This window comes from Staurois parvus, unplaced genomic scaffold, assembly GCF_062004578.1.
Source record: "Staurois parvus isolate SC_StPar_1 unplaced genomic scaffold, SC_StPar_1.0 ptg000634l, whole genome shotgun sequence".
NCBI lineage: Eukaryota > Metazoa > Chordata > Amphibia > Anura > Ranidae > Staurois > Staurois parvus.
The window spans coordinates 14,574,709-14,602,075 of NW_028318430.1; the positions used below are offsets into that span (position 1 = coordinate 14,574,709).

The window sequence follows — 27,367 nt, forward strand, 5'->3', positions numbered from 1 at the left end:
TTAATACTTTGGTATACAGCCTACTGAATTACAGAGTTCTTCAGCATTCCTGTCTAGGTTCATGCAGCCCATCCTTAGTAATTGACAGTTTCAGCTCAGTGCTGAGCAGATGTGTTCAGGAACTATAATATCAGGGGAAACATTATCCAAGCTTGTTTCATAAGTTAAGAGAAAGTTAGTCTCTTCTGACCCATACCTGGCCAATCACCTTCCCTGAAGAAATGTGGGAAACAGAATATAGGCACCCTATTTAGTGCTAAGATGCTATGTCACATCTCTGCTGATGTGGATAAAGACTCTTGATAAAAAAAGCTTGCAAATTGCATTCGTTTAAATGGTGTTTTTTGATGGTGTTTGTTTTATTAATGAAGTAATCCCAAACAGGGCCGGATCTAGCCTGTCTGATTTGGGGGTGCAGTAAAAATAGTCAGGGGGGCAGAGGATGCAAGGTTAGCAGGGCAGTGTATAAGAGTCAGAAGGGCAGTGTACAGGAGTTAGCATTGCAAAAGACAGGGGTCAACAGGACAGAAGATAGGGGTCAGCAGGGCAGGGTACAGGAGTTAGCATGGCGGAAGACAGTGGTCAGCAGAGTTGAGGACAGGGTCACTGTTGGCAGGGCACTTAAGAGATCTCCTCCTCCCCACACAGCACATAGCTGAGATCGGTATCCCTCCACACAGTGTGTAGCTGTCTACTGCAGCTGTCAATCCAATCAGGGAATTTCACAGGTCAGAACTGCAACTCAGCCAGCTACACATAGTGTAGATCGAGGCTGTAAAGAATCTGATCTCAGCTATGTGTTGTGTGGGGAGATCTGTTGAGTGCTGTGTGTGCAGTGTGGGCAGTGCAGGGACAAGGTCACCTAGCAATCAAGGTGAAGGTGACAAACTGCACCCCCCCCAAAAGAAAAAACAGCTCTAATCAATATGCTCACCCTCTAAGCATAAATTCCTTCTGCAAACCCAAATTCTATCCAAACAAAAATGCAAAAATTCCCCATCCTCACAGTCCAAATCACTCTTCCAGCTCAAATCCCCTCAATCCCTAACAAATCCTCTATGCCCCAAAGATCACTCCTCCTAGCACACATCCTCTTTCCTTCCAAATCCCCCCCTCCTAGCACAAACCCTCTCCCCCGAATCCCCCCTCCTAGTACAAACTCTCTCCCCCAAATCTACAGTCCTATTACAAATTCTAACCCCAAATCCAACCTCCTAGTACAAATTCTACCCCCAAATCCCCCCTTCTAGTACAAATTCTCCTCCCAAATCCCCCCTCCTAGTACAAATTATCTCCCCAATCCCCCCCCCCCCCCGAGTACAAATCCCCACTCCTAGCTTAAATCCTTTACCAAATTTCCCCTTCTAATACAAATCCCCCCTCCTAGCACAAATCCTCTCCCCAAATCTCCACTCCTGGTACAAATTCTCTCCTTAAATCACCCCTCCTAGTACAAATTCCCCCCTACTCATAGCACAAACCCTCTCTCCCCAAATCCCACCTCCTAGCACAAATCCTCCCCCCCAGTACAAAACCTTCCGCCCAAATCCCCCCTCCTAGTACAAATCCCCCCCATCCCCAATTCTAGTACAAATTTGTCCCCCCCAATTACCCTTCCCAGCACAAACAGCCCCCCCCACCACCCCTCCTCTACAAGCTCCCCCTCCCCCAATCTTACAGGAGCAACAGGAGTAGTGAGGAGATGCGGGCTCTCTGCAATCTCCCCCTCCTCTCATAACAGCGATTCTCTATACAGCAGGTTATACAGGATTGCTATTACATCCAATGGTACACGGCTTTATTACCCCCCGATCTCTTCCAAAGACTGATCAACTCTTGGAAATGTGGATGGGGGTGGGTAATGAAGCCGTGCACTGAATTAATGAAGCCGTGCACTGGATGTAATAGCGATCCTTTGTAACCTGCTGTATAGAGGATCACTGTTATGACAGGAGTTGGAGATCACAGAGAGCCCACATCTCCTCCCTGCCCTCTCCTCTCTGCCGCTCCTCTCTGGACTATTTTCTTTAGATAACTGTGGCTGGCCGCTGAGTGCAGGGAGGGGGGAGAAAGCTCATGAGGCATTGCACAATGTACATGGGAGGAGGGCAGGACCCGTCCTGGGGGGCAAAATTTAAATCTGGGGGCACAGCCCACCCCAGCACCCCCTAGATGTAACCAAATCCTTTGCCTGTCTTCTTTCTGTCCATTCCTACCAGGTTCATGAAAAAGGATCACTTGACCAGCCTGAAGATTAATGCTATAGCAAAAGCAAATTCCAGAATTGGGTCTTGTGTCCTATGTGAAAAAGCCTTTAAATGTTGAAAGGGAGTTACATTCTGCATCTTGTCCATTGTGTTCTGATATAATGTAAAACAGTCAACTGAAAAGACTTAAGACAAAAATAAAATTGACTCAAAACCATTATTGTATAATAGATAGCCTTGTGTGTGTTTCTAGGTTTGCAATAAAAATTAATGATAAAGCACAGCTATCTGTTATACTATTGCAAGTGTAAGTAATAAACATTGTGCACTGATGCATACAGGAAAATATTATAACAGAACATTGCTAGATCTTACCTTACTAAGTTCCAGAATCTTTTTGGTCTCTCCATGTGATGTGGTTAGTGTTTTTTTAAAAAGTAAGGCTGCTTTGGGTCCTCTGAGCTTCAAAGGTGGATACAGGGGTATAAGCGATCCTGTTTGAGTCAGCTTTGACTGAAACATCTGGTTGACTATCACATTTTCACTGGCTATGGGAAAGCAATAATAATTAGTAATATATAAATGGTTTGAACCTCAGTACTTTCAGTTACTGTAAGTAAGGTGTTGCAGGGCTCAGGCTTTCTGTGAAGACCTGTTTTTTGGGATAATGCACGTACCCTTCTGTCAGCTATTAGGGGCATTTACTACATAAAGGAGGAATAAACATTCTGTGTGGGCTTGTATGTGGATGAATGCTAGTACTGTGGGTGGGACATGAGGCATTTTGGTGGACAAGTCGCATTCAGAAACAGCAAAGACAGCGATGATGGCTCAGAACTGGGCAAAATTTGGAAGCACTGATCTAAATCATAATAAAAAGCAAAATCGTTTCTTAGGCTCTATGCAAACTATAATTTTTTAAGCTCCTATAAGCTGTTATTAGCACTTTTTTTCTGCTCCTAAAAGCTAAATAGTGTCATTCTATGTGTCCATGCACACTATTTTAGGCTATTAGCGTTTTTTGAGCTTCAGCGTCTAGGAGCAGAAAAAAAATTGGTTTTGTAGATTTTTGGAGTGTTTTTCCAGCAGAAAAAAACACTATATGCTATTAAACACCACCAAACGCTCCTAATAACCTTTTTCTACATGTACTGTAAAAATGCTAATAAAACACTAACGCTTCTAAAATGCTCCTAAGACACTACTAAAAAAACGCTATTACCAGCATTTATCCAGTGTTTTTTTCAGCATTTTGTTAGTTTAAAAAAAAACACTAGTGTGCATGGAGTTGAGACAGTTGTTACAGGAACAAGTCTCCCTGTTGGCAGATATTCCCTCTATTCCTGTTCCAGTGACAATGCAACATTTTGGATTATCACAGAAGTGGTGAGGCTTCCCAGCAGGAACACAAACAACAACATAAACCTAAGAGGATATTCTAACCCTACTCTACTCTATTAAAAAAAACAAAAATACGTTTGGCTGTAGATATATTTTAATATGAATGTATGCATTGCCCTTGCTTTGTCCACCTGTGGAGCAAGGCAAGGAAGACCCAAACACCAGTGCTGCCACATTGGATGAAGGGTAGTGAATTATATGCATCCACACAGCTGTGGTGGCCAGGGCCAGCATTAACATCAACCTGTTGCTTTGACCTGTATGGGCAAATCACAGTTTCACTTTAATTTACTATAACTGAATACTACATACATTTTTTTTCCACCCTGGTGACATTCCTACTACTAATTTTAAGATCTACCCACAAATCCTTACTGACATTAAGTGTAGTAATTTATAGCTAATGCCAGGTCAGACAAAAATATTGGCTGTGACATACAGATAAGAAACAGGTATTGTAGGTTAACTTTAGTGGGCCACAGTGTGTTGTTATGGCTGCCAGAGACTTTCCAGCATGTTTCAATCCTCCCTCCTTACTATAGGAAAAATAATAAAGTCTTACTATCATAATGTTATGTGAATCCCATTAAGAACTGTAGTGGTTCAGAGAGGGTTTGAGCACTGGGAGATGCATTGTTAGCAAGGAATCTGCTGGCCTTCACTCTAGATCATTTATAGAGGATTTCCAGGTATGGATTATTTATACATAGTTACATTGGTCCAGCTTGGGCCAATGTGACTATGTATATACCACACCTAACCAATGCCCCTGGAAGCTGGAAATCACTGACGTAGACATTGCTTGTCTAGTGATCTCCACTTGTTCTGGGTCCTGTGTTGAGTGGCTGGCCTGATGCATTCTGAACATAGTAGAATTGGCCACTTGGTACAGGTGCCATTCAGAGAATGCTTTGTATTTTGTAAAATGCAAGGCTTTCTCTGTTAGGACCAGTTGGAGAGGCACGGTGCTGACATCAAGCTCTCCATGTCATCCAATCAAAGAATGCTTTGCATTTATTCAGAAAATGCAAAGCAGTCTCTGGATTGTTCCCCCCTGAGAGGCCAACCTCCTTTATTCAGAATGTAGCAAGGCAGTCAATCAGCACGGGGCCTGGAAGCTAGTGGAGATCACTGGAGAAGCTGTGTCTACTAGCTTCCAGGGGCATCAGTCAGGTACAGTATATACATAGTTACATTGTTCAAAGCTGGACCAATGCAGTTGTGTAAATGTTCTTCTTTAAATGTTCGCATGCAAACTACATAAGAAACCTATCATTGAAAAGTAACAGTGAATAATATTAACTTACTTTTCATGACAAAAAGAAGATTCTGAGATAGAACATCTTTGTTTTTCTCAATTGCTCCAGAAATATCATAAGTGACCTGAAAGCACAAAGTCACAATTAATACTGCATATAAATGTGTTAATATTCATACCTTCAATATTGTTTTAATCATAATGTGTATTATTGCAGTCACAATGTATCTGCTTACATGTAGATGGTACTAAATAGGCTAAATGAAATGGTGAGAATAATGTGGTGTGTTTAAAGTGAACATCTAACTTTATCTATCTAGTTCTTATGACGTACACTACACTAGATACATAAGTCATAACTGAGAGAAAGTAACATCTCTTTACTAGACTGATTAGCAAGCTCTGCACTGTATACTTTACACAGAGAATTAAAGGAGGCAATGTAATTGTCTTCTCATTTCCAGTATACATATTTATGTTGGATTCCTTTAGCACATATACTTTTTAGAATACTAACACATACAGATAAACTGGATGAATACACACATCCTCTTGTCAGGACCTCCTATTTGTTTCCATGTAAAATAAAAATGCCTATAGAGAAAAAGTGTTTGTTAAATTCCCTGAGCAAGCACATACATAAATATGCAATATACTTTGTTAAACCTGGAAGCGTTTTTATTAGTTTACATTTCACTGGGATTAAACAAATTGACAGCTAATTCATATCTTATAAATACATATTATTTTCACATGTTTAGTGGCTGTATTATTCATTACATATAATAACGTATTACAAGCATATTCCATAAGGTTGTACAAAGAACAATGATAATACCACTCTTCTTACAGTGGTTTGACGAGAACAAAGGAAATATGATTAATTTATTGTTTGTTACACCACATTTCCAAATAAGACCATTAGTCTAAGCTCTGCATTTTCATGTCATTCACTAGTGTTATTTTAATACAAATCAAAAAGAGTGTTTAGATTAGACTGAAAATACAAGCAGCCACTCAAAGGAAAGAGGTACCGCCTGGGCAACTTCCACAAAACCCATGAGACCAAGGGTATGGTGGGTCTCCTGCCCTCCCCAGAAAAATATATTCAGATAACAGTTGAGGGCAAATATCTTTTCTATATGTACTGGGATTCAGAAGGAACCCTTTAATCTAGTTCACTATCCTATTATTATTATTATTATTATATAGTGTTTATATAGCGCCAAAGGGTTTGCTCAGCGCTGTACATTAGAGTGGGGGGACAGTACGTGAGACAATACAATATCAATGCAATAGACGAGGGGTTCGAGGGCCCTGCTCTTTCGAGCTTACAATATTATTTATTATTATTATACAGGATTTATATAGCGCCAAAAGTTTGCGCAGTGCTTTACAAAATGAAGGTAGACATTACAGTTACAATACAATTTGGTACAAGAGGAAACAGAGGGCCCTGCTCATTAAAGCTTACAATCTAGGAGGAAGAGTTGAGTGATACAAAAGGTAATAGCTGTGGGGGGATGAGCTGATGGAAGAAATAAATGGCGGTTTACTAGGTAGAAGCAGGATAGACTTCTTTAAAGAGGAATTTTCAGGAATCATCTAAAGGTGGATAGATTAGGAGACAGCTGGACAGATTTGGGTAGAGAGTTCCATAGGATGGGAGAAGCTTGGGACAAGTACTGGAGGCGAGCATGGGAGGAGGTGACATGGGAACTAGAGAGCAGAAGGTCTTGAGAGGATCAAAGAGAGCGGTTTGGTTGATATTTTGAGACCAAGTTGGTGATGTAGCTGGGGGCAGAGCTGTTGATGGCTTTGTAAGTTGTTTTTAGTATTTTGAATTTTATTCGTTGAGCGAGTGGAAGCCAGTGGAGGGATTGGCAGAGAGGGGTAGCAGACACTGAACAGTTGGTAAAGTGGATGAGACTGGCAGCAGTATTCAAGATGGACTGGAGGGGGGATAGCCTATGTAAAGGTAAGCCAATGAGGAGGGAGTTGCAGGAATCAAGTCGAGAGATTACCAGGGAATGAATTAGGAGCTTTGTAGTATCATTGGTTAAAACGGGGCGTATTCTGGAAATGTTGCAGAGGTTGAGGTGGCATGATTTGGACAGGGATTGGATGTGGGCCTGAAAGGATAGTTCAGAATCCAGGGTTACACCTAGCACCTTGGCATACGTGGATGGGTTGATAGTGGTGCTATTGATCCTGACTGAGAAATCAGGGGAAGGGGCACGTGGGGGAGGAAATATTATGAGCTCAGTTTTATATAGATTGAGTTTTAGGAAGTGGAGTGACATCCAGTCTGATATGTCTGTTAGTAAATCGGTGATACGTGTTGAAACTGATGGGGTGAGCTGAGGAGTAGAGAGATAGATAGATGTCATCAGCATAGAAATGGTATTGGAAACCATGGGAAGCTATCAACTGACCCATTGAGAATATGAGAGGTTCAAGGACAGAACTTTGGGGGACCCCGACAGTAAGAGGAGTAGAAGAGGAGGAAGTAGAGTTGTAAGTGACACTGAAGGTGCGGTGAGATAGGTAAGATTCAAACCAAGGGCGAGTATAGTCATGGAGACTAAGTAAATAGAGTTTTTTGAGGAGGAGGGGGTGGTCAACTGTGTCAAAGGCAGCGGAGAGGTCCAAGAGCAAGAGTATGGAATAGTGACCATTGGTGCACCATTGGTGCATAATCAAAAACTGGTTGCCATATGAAGGCAGCATTGTTTGTTGAATAGGATCTAAAGATAGGAGCAAGATATACATTTAGGAACAAACACCTATACAGATACAGAAGGTTATGCTTTACTGAAAATTGCAGGTGGGGAACAGCACTCTAGTCTGAAATTGGTGACAAACATTTCTCTGAATTAAAAAAATTATAAATAAAAGGTATTCATCAATGGACCTCATGCTTTATATAAGTCTCACTACTTGTGTAAAAGGCTGCATGGAAGACAGGTCCCTTAATCTGAAAAGGATATTGGCAGCATGTTGGCTATCCCCAAGTTGAGCCTTGTAAATCTCTACTAGACCTCATGCTACCAACTTGTCTGGTCAGGGACAGATTTACCATTGGCAAAAAGACGTATTTCCCCATATAACAAATACTTTTTTAAATTGTTACTAGAATTGCTACAGTATATGGTAATCTCATATAACCATGTTTACACATTGGTACAATATTCTAAGCCAGGTGAGGAAGAACAAGTGGTGTGTAAAAGAGGGGTAATTTATTGAAAGAGTACATTTTACAACTCACCTTGGAAACCCAAACCACCTCCAGAACAAGCTTTATTTTTGGTTTTTAAATTCAGGAATGGCTAAAACATAGTTGTATTGTAAATGCTGTTTCCAGAGAAGGAACATGTCTCCTCCTCCTGTATTGTGTTTTACCCATCACATTAAGAGCAAAGGAGAGCAAGTTTTCCTCAAGATAGCTTAGACAAATAAAACACAGACAGAGGTTCTGAACCTTCTACACATTGCTTTTATTGCTGCATCTGTCCCTTCCTGTCTTGTTTTGTTTAACACATATCTGGCACCATTTAAAAAGAGACAACCACTGAAATGGGTTAGGGTTCAAAATAATTGCTGACAAAAGTAATACTAATGAAAAAGAGAGATCCTCTGTTGAAATAGCCCTAATGGTGGAATGTATTCTATGGTTGCCTAAATGGCCATGATGGAAGCCAGGGATGAATAGAGTGGGAATCTCCTCTTTTTTGCAATGTCACTGAATCAGGCCATGCCAAATGCACTTAATTGAATGCTGGAGTTGTCTGCTGCCATCCTTTTAATATTAAAGAGTCAACAAAATTAAGTGTGTAGTGTGATGTCTCGGTTTTTCTGCTATTGTCCAGCATCAAGTCAGTAGATCAGTCCAATGTATTTTGCCTTTTAAACATACTTGTTTGTGTACTGATTGCAGCAATTTTACACTGCAGTTATAAATCCCTTTTATGAAACTTTTTTGCTATAGTTATTCCAGCATACATTTCTTATCCTTAAAGTGTTACTAAACCCACAACAGTAAAATCAGTCTGTATATGCAGTAAAGCATGCTTGTTATACTCACTGTAGAACCTAAGGGGTTATTCCTCTGCATTGTGTAAACTTTTGGCCATTTGATCCTGTCTTCTCTGCTCCTCCTCTTGTTCAAATGTCCACGTCTTATCTCCTGATAAGACAGACTGAACCATAACCATGTGATCAGCACTGCCCAGACAGAGGTCAAGGGTTTTGCATACTCCTAGAGCAGAAAGAAAACTCCTCCTATAACCTTTACCCAGTGCTCTGCTGAACACTGAGCGAAGTCACAAGACTGCTCTAACTACTGATGAGGAAAGGTATTTACCAGTTTATATTTACTAAAATAATTGTACTTCCATGATCTGTGTACCGTGGGAGACCAGATAAAGTAAATGCAGGGTCCTGGGTTTAGTAACGCTTTAAAAAATTATTTCATAACATTTGCAATCTAGCTTCCTCATCCCCTTCTCCCATGGTCACCTCCAGGACTTCTCCATAGCGGCTGGAGCTCCCTACCTCGACTTATACGGATGTCTCCTACTCTGTATGTCTTTAGGCAATCCCTGAACATTTATCTCTTCAGGAAAACCTATTCCACCTCTAACTAACAACTGGAATTTTACTACCTCCATTATCTCATCCTTTATAGATATTACATTTTGTATAACTTGCCCTTCCCTTTTAAATTGTAAGCTCTCTTGAGGCCTCTTTTCTTGAATTGTATTGTAACTGTACTGCCCTTTTATTTCTTAAGAAGTTTCACAAACTGTTAGCACTATATAAATCCTGTATGATATTAATCATATAATAATAATTATTATTTTAATAGTAGTGATTCTCCACTCTGGTAATGTAATGATATAAACTGTATAGTTTTCTCTGTGTTCATTCAGTTATAAAATACATTGCAATGCATTTCTGAGAATAGTGCTCTGTCTGCTAACAAATCTCACTGAATAAAAGCTTTACAGAGATTAACTAAAAAGATTACATGCAAATGAGATTTAACAACAGCTTTGGGGAGAACTAATCTAATTTTGCTAGAAAGTATGTATTTGTTAATGATCATTCTCTGTGGAAAATGATTTAATTGATTTGAAATAATTAAATTAAACATATTTTACAGAAAGAAGATACAGTAAACAAAAAGTACTCTGTAAAAATATACTGTACGTACATCTAAGATGGAACCTGTTGTATTGGTCTATACCTTTCATAGCTGAAACTCTGTTTGAACATTGAATGTGGTGATGTGCCTGCTCTTAGTCAAGCACCTCCTGGAAGTTAATCAGTGTAGTTTCTATTATTTTTTGAAAGTCTCAAATGTTACAAGTTACAGGAGTAATGACAGGCTCTACCTAATACATTTTAAGTATCCATGTACACTGGGCAAAAAGAAGCTGCTTATATAGGCATTTTTTTTGTTTCATTAAACCTGTCCATTTAGTGTACATAGACACTCTGAGTTAGACCAATTGTCAATTTTGCAAAGGAGAAAATTGTTACCAGCATATTTTATTGCACCTATCATCTTTTACAATTCAGAACACATTTTGCTAACCAATAACATTTAACACATCTTTTAAAGGGTAATTGGAAATTTGTTATCTTTTACTTGCCTCCTAGCACCCGCTGCCTGCCATTACCTTCCTCTTACCGCATCCCTCACTCCCAAAGTCTTATATTTACCTGTCCTTGTTCCTTCAAAATCCCAGTGCAAGCCACAAATTCACCCCTGCAAAGACTCTTTGCTGGGCCTCTGCTTCTTCTCTGCATGCATAGAAATATTCTATTCATTCACATGAATAGACCATCTATTAGGTGTCTCAATGGTGGACACAGAAGAAGGAGCTGCCTGGCTGGTAGACTTTCATTGGTGGCTGTGCAGCTCCAAGAAAGCCACACAAATCTGCAAGGAGGAAGAACAGATAAGTATAAATGCAGCTTCCTATTTAATTTTTTATTTGATGTACTATCTGGACAATAAGTAAATAGTTTTTGGTTGTATTAATTAGTCTTGGATTTTTGTTGTATTGTGTATTTCTGGGCTATGTTGATAGTGTTTGTGTCGGGGCGGACTGACAACTCATGGGGCCCCTGGGCAATAGGGGATCATGGGGCCCCTGTGTCCTTGCCCAAACTCAAAAAAGCCTAGGAAAAAGATACCAGGGGCATCTCATGGGGCCCCTACTGACCCCGGGCCCTCGGGCAGTGCCCGAGTTTCCAAATGTTCAATCCACCCATGGATTGTGTATACATTTCTTTTCAAATAAAATATGATTTAACAAATCTTTATTTATTAGCAAGGAACAACAAAATATCAGGTGATAACAAATAACATCAATGCCCGTTTACCATGGCCTGCTGTTTTTATTTAAATAACTTTAGTGCTATATAAATCCTGTATAATAATAATAGTAATTCTTAAAAAGGGAAAAAGAGAATGTCTCATCATAGGTATGTGGAAGCTACCGTTTTCTTTAAAAAAAAGCTTCTAATTTTAAAATAAACTTTGAAACGCCAATGCGAATTTCAGCATCACAAGAACTGTTACCTAACTGTAGTGCAAAAGAGTAAATTGAAATGAAAATGTCTTAATCCGGAAACTCAAGCAAAAAAACCTGCTGAACGTGAATTTGTATTAAAGTAAAACAAATTTTGGGGGAATCTTTTATTAAAGCAGTGTATAGATTAACCAAAATTGAAGTCCATTAAAAACACATTTTATTTATTTTATTTTTTCTAATAGGAGAATCTGAAAAAGAAAAAAATGTGCTGTGATTGAAACATTAATTTGAAGGGCTGAAAAAAAAGGAGACTATGGTTTATTTACTAAAATGCAGGCAAGATCTTCCTTAGTCAGCCTGTGGGGTTTATTTACTAAAGCTGGAGAGTGCAATATCAGGATCACTTCTGCATAGAAACCAATCGGCATCCAGCCTCAGCTTGTTCAATTAAGCTTTGGCAATAAAACCTGGAAGATGATTAGTTTCTATGCAGAAGTAAGCCCGATTTTGCTCTCCAGCTTTAGTAAATAAACTCCACAGGCTGACTAAGGAAGAGCTTGCCTGCATGCTCAAATAAATAATTGCAGTTATTAATTGCATAGTACATTCATATGTATTTTAATTTTGTAATTTAAAAAAAAAAAGCATTTCCATTTTTTCCAGAAACACACCGGTAATTGATAAACACATTTTGATTTTCATCACAGATCAGAATAACAAGTATCCATTTGGCTGCTACATTAATAATAAAAAAACTTCAAGTATTTTGCTTTGGAGATGTTGTATCCCACCTGATTACATGATTGAATGTTAATGTTAATCTTTTTATAAACTTGTTCACTCCATAGTACTGTGTGCAATATGGTAGAAAAATGCAAATCACAGTACACTTTGCTTTGCACAGAGGGATAAGTAGGCTTTGGTGTTAGTTCCAGGCCCTTTACTTGATAGAAAGACTAATGATATTTATACATAGAAGATAATTTTGATGTCAGGAAACAATATAATTCCTGGATGAGGTTTCCATTACAGCAACCTAAACATCCACAGATCTGCTTTCTCCCATAGATGACACCAGAGATTTTCTAAAGTAGTATATACACTGCTTGATCACTTTCCTAATGGCATCAGCTGACAGTGTGTCTATAAGTGCCAGCCTTTTGCATGGCACCATAATGCATTTATATGTATTTAATGGAATCTGTAGTAAGTTTCATTTAATTTGCATACTCACTTCTGAATACTAGACTGATACCAGCTGAATAATAATGTCTTTTAAGTCTGGTTAACAGCCAGTGAAGGTGTAAATTATACAGATGGAGGCAATAATTCCCTCCACTTTTCTTCACACTGGGATTAACACTAGTGTTCCACATATGTTAAAAAAGTGTAACTCCTACCCAAGTAGAATTTTCTAGTTAACCCTCAAATTCACACACACACAGATATGAGATGACAAATGCTAATTCCAAAATTTTCATTTTCTAAAGAACCTGTGCCCAATGGATCTTTGGGAAAACAATCAGGCAGGTGTTTTAAAAAGTGTGTCCCAGTTGCTATTATTCATCTTTACATACACAGCACCAGCATCATCTGTTGGTACTGCTCAGGTCCTCTTCCCTTCATAGGCACAACCAGGGACGGACTGACCATTTGGAAACTCGGGCACTGCCCGAGGGCCTGGGGTCAGTAGGGGGCCCCATGAGATGCCCCTGGTACCTTTTTCATAGGCTTTTTTGATTTTGGGCAAGGACACAGGGGCCCCATGATCCTCTATTGCCCGGGGGCCCCATGAGTTGTCAGTCCGCCCCTGGACACAACTATGATGCTTGGCCAAACACAATCACACTTATGTCCCCATCATATGGTGACTGCCCATGTATAGTTGTGCTCAAAAGTTTACATACCCTGGCAGAAATTGTGAAATTTTGGCATTGATATTGAAAATATGACTGATCATGCCAAAAAATGCTATTTTATTGAAGGATGATGATCATATGAAGCCATTTATTATCAAATAGTTGTTTGGCTCCTTTTTAAATCATAATAACAGAAATCACCCAAATGGCCATGATCAAAAGTTTACATACCCTGGAATGTTTGGCCTTGGTACAGACACACACGGTGACACACATGGGTTAAAATGACAATTAGAGGTTAATGTCCCACATCTGTGGCTTTTGAAATTGCAATTAATGTCAGTGTATATATAGTCAATGAGTTTGTTAGCTCTTACATGGAAGCACTGACTAGGCTAGATACTGAGCCATGGGGATCAGTAAAGAACTGTCAAAAGTCCTGCGTAACAAGGTAATGGAACTTTATAAAGATGGAAAAGGACATAAACAGATGTCCAAAGCTTTGAATATGCCAATCAGTACTGTTAAATCACTTATTAAGAAGTGGAAAGTTTGGGGATCTTTTGATACCAAGCCAAGGTCAGGTAGACCAAGAAAGATTGCAGCCATAACTGACATAAGAATTGTCCAGGATTCAAAGAAAATCCCACAGACAACCTCAAAAGAAATACAGGCTGCTCTGGAAAAAGACAGTGTGGTTGTTTTGAAGGAGCACAATAAGATGACACTTGAACAAAAATGAGCTGCATGGGCGAGGTGCCAGCAAGAAGCCTTTACTGCATCAATGACACAAAAAGGCCTGGTTAAGCATGTCAAGGTGTTGTCAGGCATATTGTAACTGGGCTTTTTTGTGGCATTGGTGCAGTAAAAGCTTCTTTCTGGCACCTCGACCAAACAGCTCATTTTTGTTCAAGTATCACCATATTGTACTCCTTAAAAACAACCACACCATTTTTTTCCAGAGCAGCCTGTATTTCTTTTGAGGTTGCCTGTGGGTTCTTCTTTGAATCCCGGACAATTCTTCTGTCAGTTATGCCTGCAATCTTTCCTGATCTACCTGACCTTGGCTTGGTATCAAGAGATCCCCAAACTTTCCACTTCTTAATAGGTGATTTAACAGTACTGATTGGCATATTCAAGGCTTTGGACATCTTTTTATGTCCTTTTCCATCTTTATAAAGTTCCATTACTTTGTTACGCAGGACTTTTGTCAGTTCTTTTCTGATCCCCATGGCTCCATATCTAGCCTAGCCAGTGCTTCCACGTAAGAGCTAACAAACTCATTGACTATTTATACACTGACACTAATTGCAATTTAAAAAGCCACAGATGTGGGACATTAACCTCTAATTGTCATTTTAACCCATGTGTGTCACCTTGTGTGTCTGTACCAAGGCCAAACATTCCAGGGTATGTAAAAAAAAAAAAAAACAGCAGTGAGCGCTAATCCTGAAAGCGGCTGAGCACTCTAAGCAACCAATATAAACTTAAATGAAATAACATAAAAATAGTGCAGCGCTAAAAGTAGTGACAATAAGACAAATAAAAGTCCACTAAAAGTCTTGGTCATATGGACGTGTCCAGTGACAAATGAGGATTCAGAATTGGTGATCCGTGTGGAAACGGTTGAAAAACGCACTCACCAGAAGTAAGACACATAAACGCAGTGTGCATCTAGAGCTCATGGATCCTCAATCCAGAGGGGAGTAAAGCTGGTCCGGTTACAGGAATGGTGAATCCCTCCTCTGTGGATGCACGACGCCAAAGTGTGAGTAGAGTTGCGTAAGACAGAGCATCGGCAAATCAGAACACTAGATCTGCTTAATGCAAATTAAGATAGTTGGGGAGCCAATGAGCTGCTCTTAAGCTTTTGCTTGCAGAATCTTGATCTTGGAATTCTACACCTAATCGAGAGAAGGAGAATCTGTTGCTGCATCCACAGAGGAGGGATTCACCATTCCTGTAACCGGACCAGCTTTACTCCCCTCTGGATTGAGGATCCATGAGTTCTAGATGCACACTGCGTTTATGTGTCTTACTTCTGGTGAGTGCGTTTTTCAGCCGTTTCCACACGGATCACCAATTCTGAATCCTCATTTGTCACTGGACACGTCCATATGACCAAGACCTTTAGTGGACTTTTATTTGTCTTATTGTCACTACTTTTAGCGCTGCACTATTTTTATGTTATTCCAGGGTATGTAAACTTTTGATCATGGCCATTTGGGTGATTTCTGTTATCATTATGATTTAAAAAGGAGCCAAACAACTATTTGATAATAAATGGCTTCATATGATCATCATCCTTCAATAAAATAGTATTTTTTGGCATGATCAGTTATATTTTCAATATCAATGCCAAAATTTCACAATTTCTGCCAGTGTATGTAAACTTTTGAGCACAACTGTACTGTATGTTTATCGGCAGTTTAACTTTCCTTGATTATAAAACTAATTTATTGATATTAATCATAATATTACTTACCATCTACAGTTCCCAAAAGAGCAGATTAAGAAGGCCAACAAAACAATGTTTTTTTCATAACTATGGGCTCTAGAGTTCTTCACAGAATATTTAGGGAGCATCAGGGTCAGCCTGGACATATAATCCCTCAAGGGTGTTTTAAATTATGATCCGAGACAGCTATACTGATTACTCAACTGACAGTGATGTCAGATTGCTTCAGTGCTTACAAACATGAAGTTATAATATAACTGCATTACTTAGTAAAACACACTTCAAACTACATTTTTTTAAGATATTCATAAATAAGTTTTTCTTTTGAGCATTTTAAAAACAACTTTTATTTTGTATTAAATAGAATCTCTTTTCGGGCTTTGAACATTAAACAATGAAAGCATGCCAGAAACTGAGAAAAGTATTACTTGCTCTCCAAGAAAGCACAAAATAGCTTAAGTAACTGTGAATCAAAGGCAAAGACAAGGTTGAACAGCACGAGTCTGGAATGCACCTTGTGACTGTCACAAGAACCCAAGAAATAATAATTAGCAGCGCTTACACGTATTTGAGAAAATGGTAAATCTCCTTGAAGCTAAGTATTTGCTGGCATTCATTTGTTTCAAAGTTAAAGGAAACTACAATTAAACTGGAAGTTGCTCCTGAGAAAAGGCCAGGTTCATAAAATCCCAAATAAATGATACATAAAAAAAATGATAGAGGAAACAAGCATTGGATGTTTTAATGCAATGTAGGTGGAAAGGAGCTTCGTTGAAATGTAGGAAGGGCCATCAAGTAAGAAGAGGAGGTGGTTTACCTGTTGTTGCAGTAATATTTTAATTGTTTATGCCAAAAATCAATATTATTTTGCATTAAAATGTACACTTAATCATAAAACTACTCATGCTTTTTTCAGCCAGGATGCATCACATGATCTGAGGAAGGGGCCTGCCCCAAACATGTAGTCATAGCAACCGGCTCATCCTGCATGGGGTACTAGCTTGCAGACAGCTCTTGGACACATCTGCAGTTCCCCTTCGTTCACTTTGGCTCTCCTTCAGGTCCTTTCACCAGCACTGTGACGTCACTTCCAGGCGCCGTGTGTGCGCCATCTCTGACTAGCAGCCCTATGGAACGTCATTACATGGAGGCTGTTGGAGCTTACAGGGAATTCACAGTAACTTCTGGCTGCATTGACACCACAGCTTTTCCACCTACCTCCCGCTGGCCATGGGACTGTGGGTCATCCACCAGTGGACACTGTCTGGTACTGACAGGTTTGGAACATCTGGGTCTGTAAGCTGCCTCTTTTACTGTGGTTTAACTAAATTGTATGGTCTCAATAAGTTTTGGTCTCAATAAGTTCATGATATTTATTTCAAGTGGGATTGTCTAAACGGTGCTGCTTGCTGATCTCCATTTTTTAAGGTATTAGTGGTTTTAGACACTTGGGTGAAAAGTAATATGGTGTAACGTTTACCCAGACTTATTCTTGGGAAAAGGACTACAGATTTATTGGAGATACTGGAGTCAATAAATAAATATAGTCAATACTAGTAAGGTTATTTCCTTGATATGAATGGCATAACACTTGGGAATCTAGGTCATCTGGAGAGGGATAACATGTTACATAGGTGCTATTTTACCATATACCATACGCAAATGTCATGTTGCTATATACTATACTAATAAAATGTTATTTCACACAAGTATCATATTTCCTAATACTGTGTTCTGAGTGGCAATACTGCACAGCAGCAATTTGCCAGAAATCACGTTAGTCTTTCCCCACAAATGTTTTCTTCCACAACTGATCAGCATAGAATTCATATTAATCCCAAGGAGAAAACTAGAGCACACAAATTCTAGTGCAGCTGTGCATGGTAACCAAGTGGGATACATGTCATTCTAAAAAGGAGTGTCACAACTCCAGAACTTTACTTATCTCTGGTATATAAAAAAGGTTACCTTTGTGAGGTTCACTAACCTAATATACTGTATTAGTTTTCAAGTTAATGCATAAACAAAAATAAATGGGCATTTTTCCAAGGAGAGCAGAGCTCTGTGTTTTGAGCAGCGGGTATATTTTACATACTAGTACACATAAGCACAGGACTCTTACATCACATGACCTGAGGAAGGGGCCTGCCCCTGTGTATTGAGCAGCAGGCATACTTTACATACTAGTACACATAAGCACAGGACTCTTACATCACATGATCTGAGGAAGGGGCCTTCCCCCCAAACATGTAATCATAGCAACCGGCTCGTCCTGCATGGAGTGCTAGCTTGTAGACAGCTCTTGGACACATCTGTGGTTCCCCTTCCCTCACTTCAGTTGTCCTTCAAGTCCTTCCACCAGCACCGCAACGTCACTTCCAGGCACCGCGTGTACCCAACTCCAGCTAGCAGACCCTACAGACCATCATTACACGGAGGCTGTTGGAACTTACAGGGAATTCACATTTATTGCATAATTATGAGTACCCATATGGCCCCTATGTATAAAATAGCTAGATACTGTGATTTTGGCTTTCCCTTCAGCATAAGGCTACAAAAAATTAAATATTACCACACTTCAATTTTTTTATCTTCTGTACAAGACAAGAAGCTCCACTCCTTCCTGCAAAAAAACTCCCCTTGTGTGATGAGAAGAGTTAGGTGGAGTTCCTAATAGCCAGTGTTAATTTCATCGACGAAAACATTTTCGTAAAAAATGTTCTTTGTGAGTGGCATATTTCCAGTGATGAAACAAAAAGTACCCCACATTTTCGTAAATTGATGAAAACTATGATGAAAATTAATTCCATTTTCGTCAACGAACGAAAACGGAAAGAAAATGTGAGGGAGGGACATTTACCCATGTGATCGTCTGGTGTCCTTGGAGCTCCACCTGTAGAGCCCGTGAGTGCTTCCGCTCCCAGTAAGCAAGGTATTGAGTAGCAACCGTAGCATGTTTAGCACTGTGCAGCATTGCAAGCCTCCTCAGACCTCCATCTGGAGCACTGTGCAGCATTACAGGCCTCCTCATACCACTGTTCAGAGCACTGTGCAGCATTACAGGCCTCCTCAGACCTCCGTCCAGAGCAATGTGTATTACTGGCCTCCTCAGACCACCGTCCAAAGCACTGTGCAGCATTACAGGCCTCTCAGACCATGAGCACTATGCATTGCAGGCCTTCTCAGACCACCATCCAGAGCACTCTGCAGCAGTGCAGGCCTTCTTGGACCACTGTCCAGAACAATGTACAGCATCACAGGCCTCTTCAGGCCACCATCAAGAGCACAGTACATTACATGCCTCCTCAGACTACCATCCAGAGCATTGTGCATTACAGGCCTCTGTCCTCAGATCACCATCCAGGGCACTGTGCAGCATTACAGGCATCCACAGACCACCATCCACAGCACTGTGCAGCATTATCGGCCTCCTCAGACTGTCCAGAGCACTGACTGTGTAGCTTTACAGGCCTCCTCAGACTGTCCAGAGCACTCACTGTGCATTACAGGCATTCTCAGACCATCCAGAGCACTGTGTGCATTACAGGCATTCTCAGACCATCCAGAGCACTGTGTGCATTACAGGCCTCTGTCCAGAGCACTGTGAATCGCAGACCTCCTCCTCACCATCCAGACCTCACTGACGTGAGTTGGAGTGACTCCTATTTACTTCCCCACTGCTGCACAAACTGCACAGAAATGTCGATGTCTGTGACTGGTAGAAAGAGAAAACAAGATCTAAGGATGTATTTTACATTTGATGCTAAAGTGAACAAGACCCTTTGCAAACCATGTGGAGCGACAATCGCTGATAAAATTACTTGAACTTGAAGAGTCATTTGCGGACGAGTCATACCGAAATTCATACAAAAGTAAGCACACTTAACTCCACTTTTGTTGCGAAAAGGCTTTTCTATGTACATTGCAGTGATTTTATAACAAACTTTGTTGCAGTTATATTTAATTTAATTTAATTCAATTTGTTATTCTGAAGTAATAGCTGTTTGTCTGTGTCCATGTTGTGCAATCACTGAATCTTTATGTTAGTGAGTTCATAATCATCTTTCAGTTGCTGCACCAGCACCTGCATGGCTGTCTGGCTCTAAATAATGAGGATAGTTGCATGGTCTGCATGATACATCTCTTTAGATGTGCTTTCCCAGAATGGAAGTATCTCACCAAAATATATATAGAGGGATGTGGTCAGGGAGCAGCACTGTCAATAATTTTCACCCAGGGTGCCTAAAGGCCTAAGGCTGTATATACATGTAGTATATTATAGAGAGACAACTTGGAGCTGACTGTGTGAATGGGTAAGAGAGAAAGAAACATTAGAATAACTTTATTTTTCCCCCACAGATACAGAAAACATCCAATGATGGGCCAAGTCAAGCCAGTGCACCACAGCAAACTATCTGCACTGCTCTTTTAAGTGCTTTAAAATACAAAATTGTATCTAAGGAAAAACAGGCCAGGGAGGAGGCCATAGCAAAATTGATTGAGCACTCTGGATTACCAGTCAGAACAACTGAAGATGAGGACTTGGTTAGTATGATAGAGACAGTAGATATGAAGCTGACTGTTCCAAAGAAAACTAAAATAAGCAATCTGCTTGAGAAAACATGAAGATGAAAAAAATTCAAAAAGAGACTGACTGCTGCCCGGAGAGTATCCATTTGCATTGATTTGTGGACAAAAAAAGGACTCACAGCTTTACTCCTTGCTATAAGTGCATGCTACTTTTGTGTTGAACAAAATAAACCTAAACACATATTGTTGACCCTTGAACAAGTAGCCCACTCACACACTGTACAGTCAATTAAATCATGTGTGGACAAATGCCGGAAAGAGTGGGACATACCAAAGAGGAAGATCCTTACAGTGATAACAGACAACAGGAATAATATGGTGGTAGTATTTAAACAAACCATGGCAGCAGTAGAAGAACCACCCAGTTCTAGTGAGAAAGACTCCACCATGACGGAAAGTGACTCTTAGACTCTGAAAGTTTGAAATTGATGATCTGAGGTGAGCCTATTTTATTATTCTTTTACATGATGGCAGTCAATTATCACATGGATATGAGATGATTGATATTGGGGCTCTGTCCGCTCTACTTTACTGGTGCATCTTTTTTATTTTCCACTTTATTTGTTATCTTGTGTAAAAATATTCCCATAAGATGTTGAGTGTTAAAATAGCATGGAAACAGTAACCTTTTCTATACTTTATGCTTATTTGGCTGTGTTCCTCTTGTTAGGGACCAACAGATTGACATGAACCAGACACCGTGTATGGTGCATACCTTACAACTTGTGGTTCACATGCTGCAGAAGAAGGCAAGTGTTAGGAGAATCCTTAATAAAGCAAAATAAATAAATATCCTCTTCCACAAGTATTCCATTGCAACACAGAAGATATTGGAGCAGTGTGGCCTTACTCTTTTAAATGACTGCCCCACACGCTGGTCAAGGACATTGATCACATGACAACATGACATCACATTGACAACATGATGGCAAGACTCCTCAAACTGAAAGAGTCAGTCTGCCAAATCACAAATAACATGGGATGGGACAGCTTGCTCCTTAGTGAATGGCAAAAGCTCACTTCATTGCATGACCTACTGCTGCCTTTTGTGGAACATACTAAAACCCTCCAGAATGACAACATCATCATGTCCTTGGCTGTCCCTGACCTCTCATCTAATCAGCCACCTGGAGGACTTTAAGCAGAACACTAGTTACCAAGACCTTGCCACAATTTCACAGAAAAAAAGGGAATGTGCTGATGTGTGTGACGAGAGTGACTTTGGGTGGGGGGCCCATGGAACACAGCCCCCTTTGGAGGGGTGGGGAGCCCCCTGTCTCAGCTCCCCATATCCCTATTATGTGTAAGTCACCCTGTGCCTGTTAGGGATACAGGGTGAAATTTTCTGTTATTGTGTAGACATGTATAGGTGGGGTGTGGGGGTTGTTCATTGTTTACTGCCACGTGGGTCCATTGTTCTATTGTATGTCTTGCATGGGAGAAAACTATTATGGGATGTATGGGTTTGTGTGTTGTCTACTGCCACTTGGTGTATCCCATTGTTCTATTGTGTGTCTTGCTTGGGAGCAAACTATTATGGGATATATGTGTTTGTACTGGCTTGGTGGGGGTTGTTTCCGGCAGCCCTTCCCCCTGATGGGACGGCCTGCTGATGTGTTTCCTGTTACTGGGTGTATTTCCCTGCCCTGTGCATATATCTTGTATCTGTGTTAAAATAAAGCAGCCCACTTCCTGTTTTAGGACAAGTCTGGTGCTGTTTCGTCTTGTTTGGTCAGCGGTGGTGACCGTGGTCAGTGTTCGGACAGGGAAGCGAGAGTTTAATGGAAATACCCTAGTGCAGTCGGGGTCCGGTTCCGTTACAATGTGGTGATTGATAATATTCAGAAACTGCTTCAAAATGCAGAGTAGTATGCTGTAAGAAAATCTACAATGCCCCACACACAAGATGAGAAATTGTCTGAAGGTGATGCGGAAGACGATAATATTGAAAAATCACAGGAAGTAGATGTAGCACCATCGACATCAATGCAGCCAGTCTTTGGTTTCTTTCTAAATACTGCAAAAGACCCAGGCAGAGGATCACTCCAAACAGCATAAAGCCGCAGATCAGAAAATATAAGGAAGAGCTTTTGCACCAAGATCTCACCATCACACAGGACACCAGAACAGATTTTTGTATGTCAAAAAGTAACACTTTTTATCACTATCTAAAACCTTTTGCATTAGACCTTTTGGCTATGCCAGCTTCTCATGCCTTTGCAGAGAGGGTAATCAGTGTTACAGGTGACCTCTTTAGAGACCAGCGGAATAGAGTAAGGGTCATGTTGGCACAAAGTGCTTTCACTAAAATGAATCAACACAAATAGAAGTGATTTACTCTCCAGGTATTTATATTTATAACCTAAGAAGCATACCTAATACTTATTGGGTGCGCATATTGCAATAGGAAGAATCAACAATTCAACAACAGAACAGTTCTAATTCTCAGTTAAATTCATAGGAAAAATGCGCAGGCTGCAACGCCACTAGTATGTGGAACTATAACAACCACCGTTTATTTATCAACGTCTCTCTCTTACCATTAAAACATTTGGCAGTAGAGGTAAATATCACACTAGTGAAAAAGAAAAATAGATCAGTAACTGTCATAGGGCAGCCTTATGTTGGGGTCCTGCCCCTAGGGGAGTCTTTTTAGTCCGATATTTACCCCTATTGTCAATGCTGAGAGAGAGTTAATAAAAAGTGGTGATTTTACCATCCACACACTAATGGCATGGCAGACTGTGCACTTTTTCTTTGAATGTATCTGAGAATTAGAACTGTTGATATAATAAATTGTCAGTAAACTGATTCTTATTTTAGAAATAAGCACTACCCTTGAGTATTGGTTTATTATGCTGTGCCAGTGGTAGTGCCTGTGCTTGTAGCTGCTGAAATGTTTTGTTGTGTTCTGTTCAGTTACTTGAACTGTTAAAGTTCATGTAAATGTGCATAGTGGCATCATGCACAGAGTTTATTTTTTATTTTATTTTAATGTTACACTTCTGCCAAAAAAAGCAATATTCTTGCAACAAAACTCGTTTTACTTTTAAAGAGTAAAGACGTTGTTGCATAACGGCTAAATCTGTGTCTGTATATAACAGCTAAATCTGCGCCTGTGTAGTTTGTTAAAATCTTAATACCATAAATAATAACATGATATTAGTTTTTTTTTTTACTCCAGGAGTATATAATGAGTTTTGAAATTCTAGAGAAATGCTTAAATAATGCATTACAATTTAACTAAACCCATTTGATTTTAGATGACTAAAATGAGTTTAGTCAACTAAAAGGTACTGGAGATTTTAGTTGACTAAACACAACTAAACCTAAAAAAATTGCAGATGACTAAAATGCAACTTAAACTAAAATGGCATTTTAGTCAAAAGACTAATGCCAAAATGAACACTGCTAATGGCACAGGGATAATTTATATAATTGCCCCATTATTCAAAAAAGGTAAAAATAAACTAAAAAAATTATGAAAGATAGGTGAAAACAAAAAGCACTACCAAAAGAAACAACAACAAAAATTTACTTTAAGTGTAAATGTGCAAAACAAAATATTGTATTAGGTCCCAATCTTTTCAGGCAATTTTAAAAATATGAAATAGCAAACAGAATAGAAGAGTTGCATATTGTCTTTTTTTTGTATTTCAACAGGATTTCAGAAAAATAATATACTGTATAAATGTTATTTTCACTACTGAGGTTTGTTTACTCTTATGGTTTCCTCTCGGACTGAAATAATCAATGCATTCATACATTGCTCATAAATTTTGTGCTAGTTCCATGTATATGTGGACATGAGTGAAAATCAGCTTCAAGGAAGGCCCAGTTTATAAAAGAAAATTATAATAAATAATAATTGGTGCAGCAGTCATTTTGGATTGGCTCATCTGGCATATCATGACACATTTTTCACTAATGATTTGAAGACATGTTGTGGCAGTAGCATCATTATAGCAATGGAAATGCTGTATGTTCATACACTCTCCTGCCACTTGCAATGCTTTAAAACCATGACAATTTTGAACAGCTTAAAATGCAGAAGCTAATCAAGTTCACATGCTTCAGAACTAACAAGGATCCAGTGAATGTCACCCTAGTGGTTAATTAGGTCTTTTTCCCCAAGCCAAGGGCTGTGCCATCAAAATGAAGTGAATACATTTATGCTGCATCTAAATGAATGATGATATTAAGAAAGTAAATCAATATTTTAGCACTATGACACCCTTTGAGAAATCTTCCAGGGAATAGGAAATTGAAATTAGTATGATCGAGAATGAAGTTTAAATATTCATGTAAAAGTGTAGCATGAGCTATAACACAGGTATATGTTACAAAGAAATGTTCTTTCCTTAGTGCAGGATCCTGTTTACACAATTCATACTGCTTACCCTTCCTGCATAATGCATAATTGTGAAGACGGGACCTTGATCCTTAGTTGTGACATTGCCATTGCCATCTTTTACTGATGTGTACACTGTATTTGAATTTGATGTCTCCAAGAGTGACTGCAGCCGTTTGGAGAGGCTTTGTTCCATGGAATGAATGGACTGGCTTTCCTCATCTAGAACAGACAGAAAACCTAATGGCTTCTGAAAAACAAGCACATTTTATTTGGTTTTAATAATGTAGCAAAGTATAATGTTTACATATTATATGTAAAGTTATTTTACATTTGTGAAGTTAGATAGTATTGATTTAATTTTATATACACTACTACATATTAAAAAAAACACTGTTACTTGCCATTTTGTATAACTATTGCCTGTAATATACTGTATATCATAAGAAAATTGATAAAGAGTCATTTTGAAGGAGCAAGGGCACATGTGCTTGTATTGATATCAAAAGAAAAGCTCTACTATTTTAGAAGGACTAGCTACCTATTTCTGCAAAAAAAGCCACAGATACAATATTTGTCTATATTTAGCTTTAGTGGAAATCAAGCTGGGATTTACTGTCCATCACAACTTAGAAACCGCAAATCATTTTTGCTTTAAATTTGTATATAATATCTGATTGCTGCATTGCACTGACCACATTCTAACCTTATCAATAGGGATATGCTGTGAAACAACTGCAAGACTGATTTTGCCGTTGTTAAAATGTCAGTAAAATTCATCTCCAATATAACCTAATGCATTCAGCAGAAAATGTCCCAAGCAAAATTTTTCATTCCTAGAGGGATAAGGATAATTGGAAATTTTTCCTTAGGTGAAATTTCTGAGAAATGTGCTGAAATTAAGCGTACAATTAGCTTCATTGTAATGTATAAGTAGAATGAATCTGTAAGGAGATATAAAATTAATTACACAGCAGGGATCCATTTGTAATGTTATTAGCAGTAACTACCTAACCTATCATAAGAGTCGGCTGTTGAGTTCTCATTCTGCAAATTCCAGCTGCTTGACTGCCTGGCTTACCTCTCTGGCTTTTAATAATACTTTAGGTCACTAACCCAGGACAAATATGCAGATAAGTAGTCTCTTAATTTTTCCTGTCTTTTAAACCACTGAGACCATAGGTCAGCATAGCTTCCAGGCATCTAGCATTTTTTTAAGTGGGAGCAATGCAGCAACTGCACAGAGAATTGAAAGATAATTCTGACTGTTTTACAGTGGTTTCTGCAGATACCTTTTTTAATAGGCGTGATAGAAATATGAGAAATAGATCTGGGGGATTCACTTTAATGATATCATCTTGATCAAAGTATTAAAGGCAAAGTCCAAGGACAGCAAGCACCAGCTGTTACATGTAACTCCCAGTCTGTGCACGTTTCTCCAGTTGTTCCTTCCTCGCTTATTCTATAACACTTTTTTATGTCCTTTATATTTAAACATTTTTAGCAATGTATAAAGTCTATCACTGTTTCATTTTCAATAGTGTTTTTCACCATTTATTGCCGTAACAAGCAGGGGGGAACTGACAACTCATGGGGCCCCGGGCAATAGGAGAACATGGGCCCCTCTGTCCTTGCCCACACTCAAAGCACACCCAAAAAAGCCTAGAAACGATACCAGGGGCATTTCATGGAGCTCCCTACTGACCCCGGGCCCTCGGGCAATGCCCGAGTGCTCAAATGGTCAGTTCGCCCCTGGTAACAAGTCAGCCCACAGCTCCAGTGAATATTCAGGGTCAAATACTAAGCACATAGCATACACACATTAAACACTGTTCCTACACAGCAATGTTTAAAGTATATCGAATGGCAATTTACAAAAAAGAAAAATTGGATAGAGTAAAAGGCAATTTGTTTTTAAAATTTTGGATAGAGTAGGAGAGGGTTAAGCCCACTGTAATTTTTGCTATGTGTCTCAGGGAGAAATACAGCACCTTCATTTCCTGCTCACTCAAAAGGAAGTATGGCTACTGGGTATACATCCAATGTGGCTGGAATCCCTGCTTAGACATTTTTCGTGAGAACAAGTGTTCCCATTTGAAAATTTTCAATACATTACTATTCTGGTTGCAACTCAAAATTTTGGTTTACCTAAACTTTCATTCTTGGTGACATTGGTAATTAAGCCTATCAAAGAGCGTACATTTCCCTTGCAGAGACACAGACAGCAATATAAACACATGAATAAAGAGGAATTCTGCAATATCTAAAAGCATCCTTTACATATACTGAACAGTAATATTTCAAAACTATTTTACAGTAATATATTCATTCCTTAATTCTTTTTATTCCACTTTATCCAAAAATAGTTTCCACTTACAGTGCAGTTGTACACACAGGTGCATTTTTAGGTCTTGTGTATTTACCCCATTAGACTTCATGTAAAAACCCATGAAAAGCCATTTACTGTCACTATACAATAATGTTTTACCTCTTTTACTAACAAAAATCCTGGAGGAAGCATCTCATTTTGATTATGCAGTCATTGTATTAACTGCAAGAACCAATCAGGAAAAGAACAGATGGCACTCTCCTGTGCAGAAGTGTGACCTGGTAAATATTATAATATTAGGGGTTGCTTGTAACCTCCAACCTTGAACAGGATCAGCTACAGCATCAGTTTCCATTCCTTTCAGATAGG

General features: G+C 39.3%; 1 protein-coding gene across 3 annotated transcripts in view; it reads right to left on the bottom strand.

Annotated features, from left to right (window-relative positions):
• MYO16 (myosin XVI) overlaps positions 1-27,367 on the bottom strand; it is a 468,341-nt gene that overhangs the window by 67,613 nt on the left and 373,361 nt on the right. For all 3 annotated transcript variants that reach the window (XM_089693597.1, XM_089693596.1, XM_089693595.1), the window contains exons 23-25: positions 24,719-24,919; positions 4,916-4,991; positions 2,583-2,755 (exon numbers count right to left, since the gene is read on the bottom strand). In XM_089693597.1, coding sequence (XP_089549723.1) covers positions 2,583-2,755; positions 4,916-4,991; positions 24,719-24,919 — 450 coding nt within the window. The remainder of the gene's footprint in view (positions 1-2,582; positions 2,756-4,915; positions 4,992-24,718; positions 24,920-27,367) is intronic.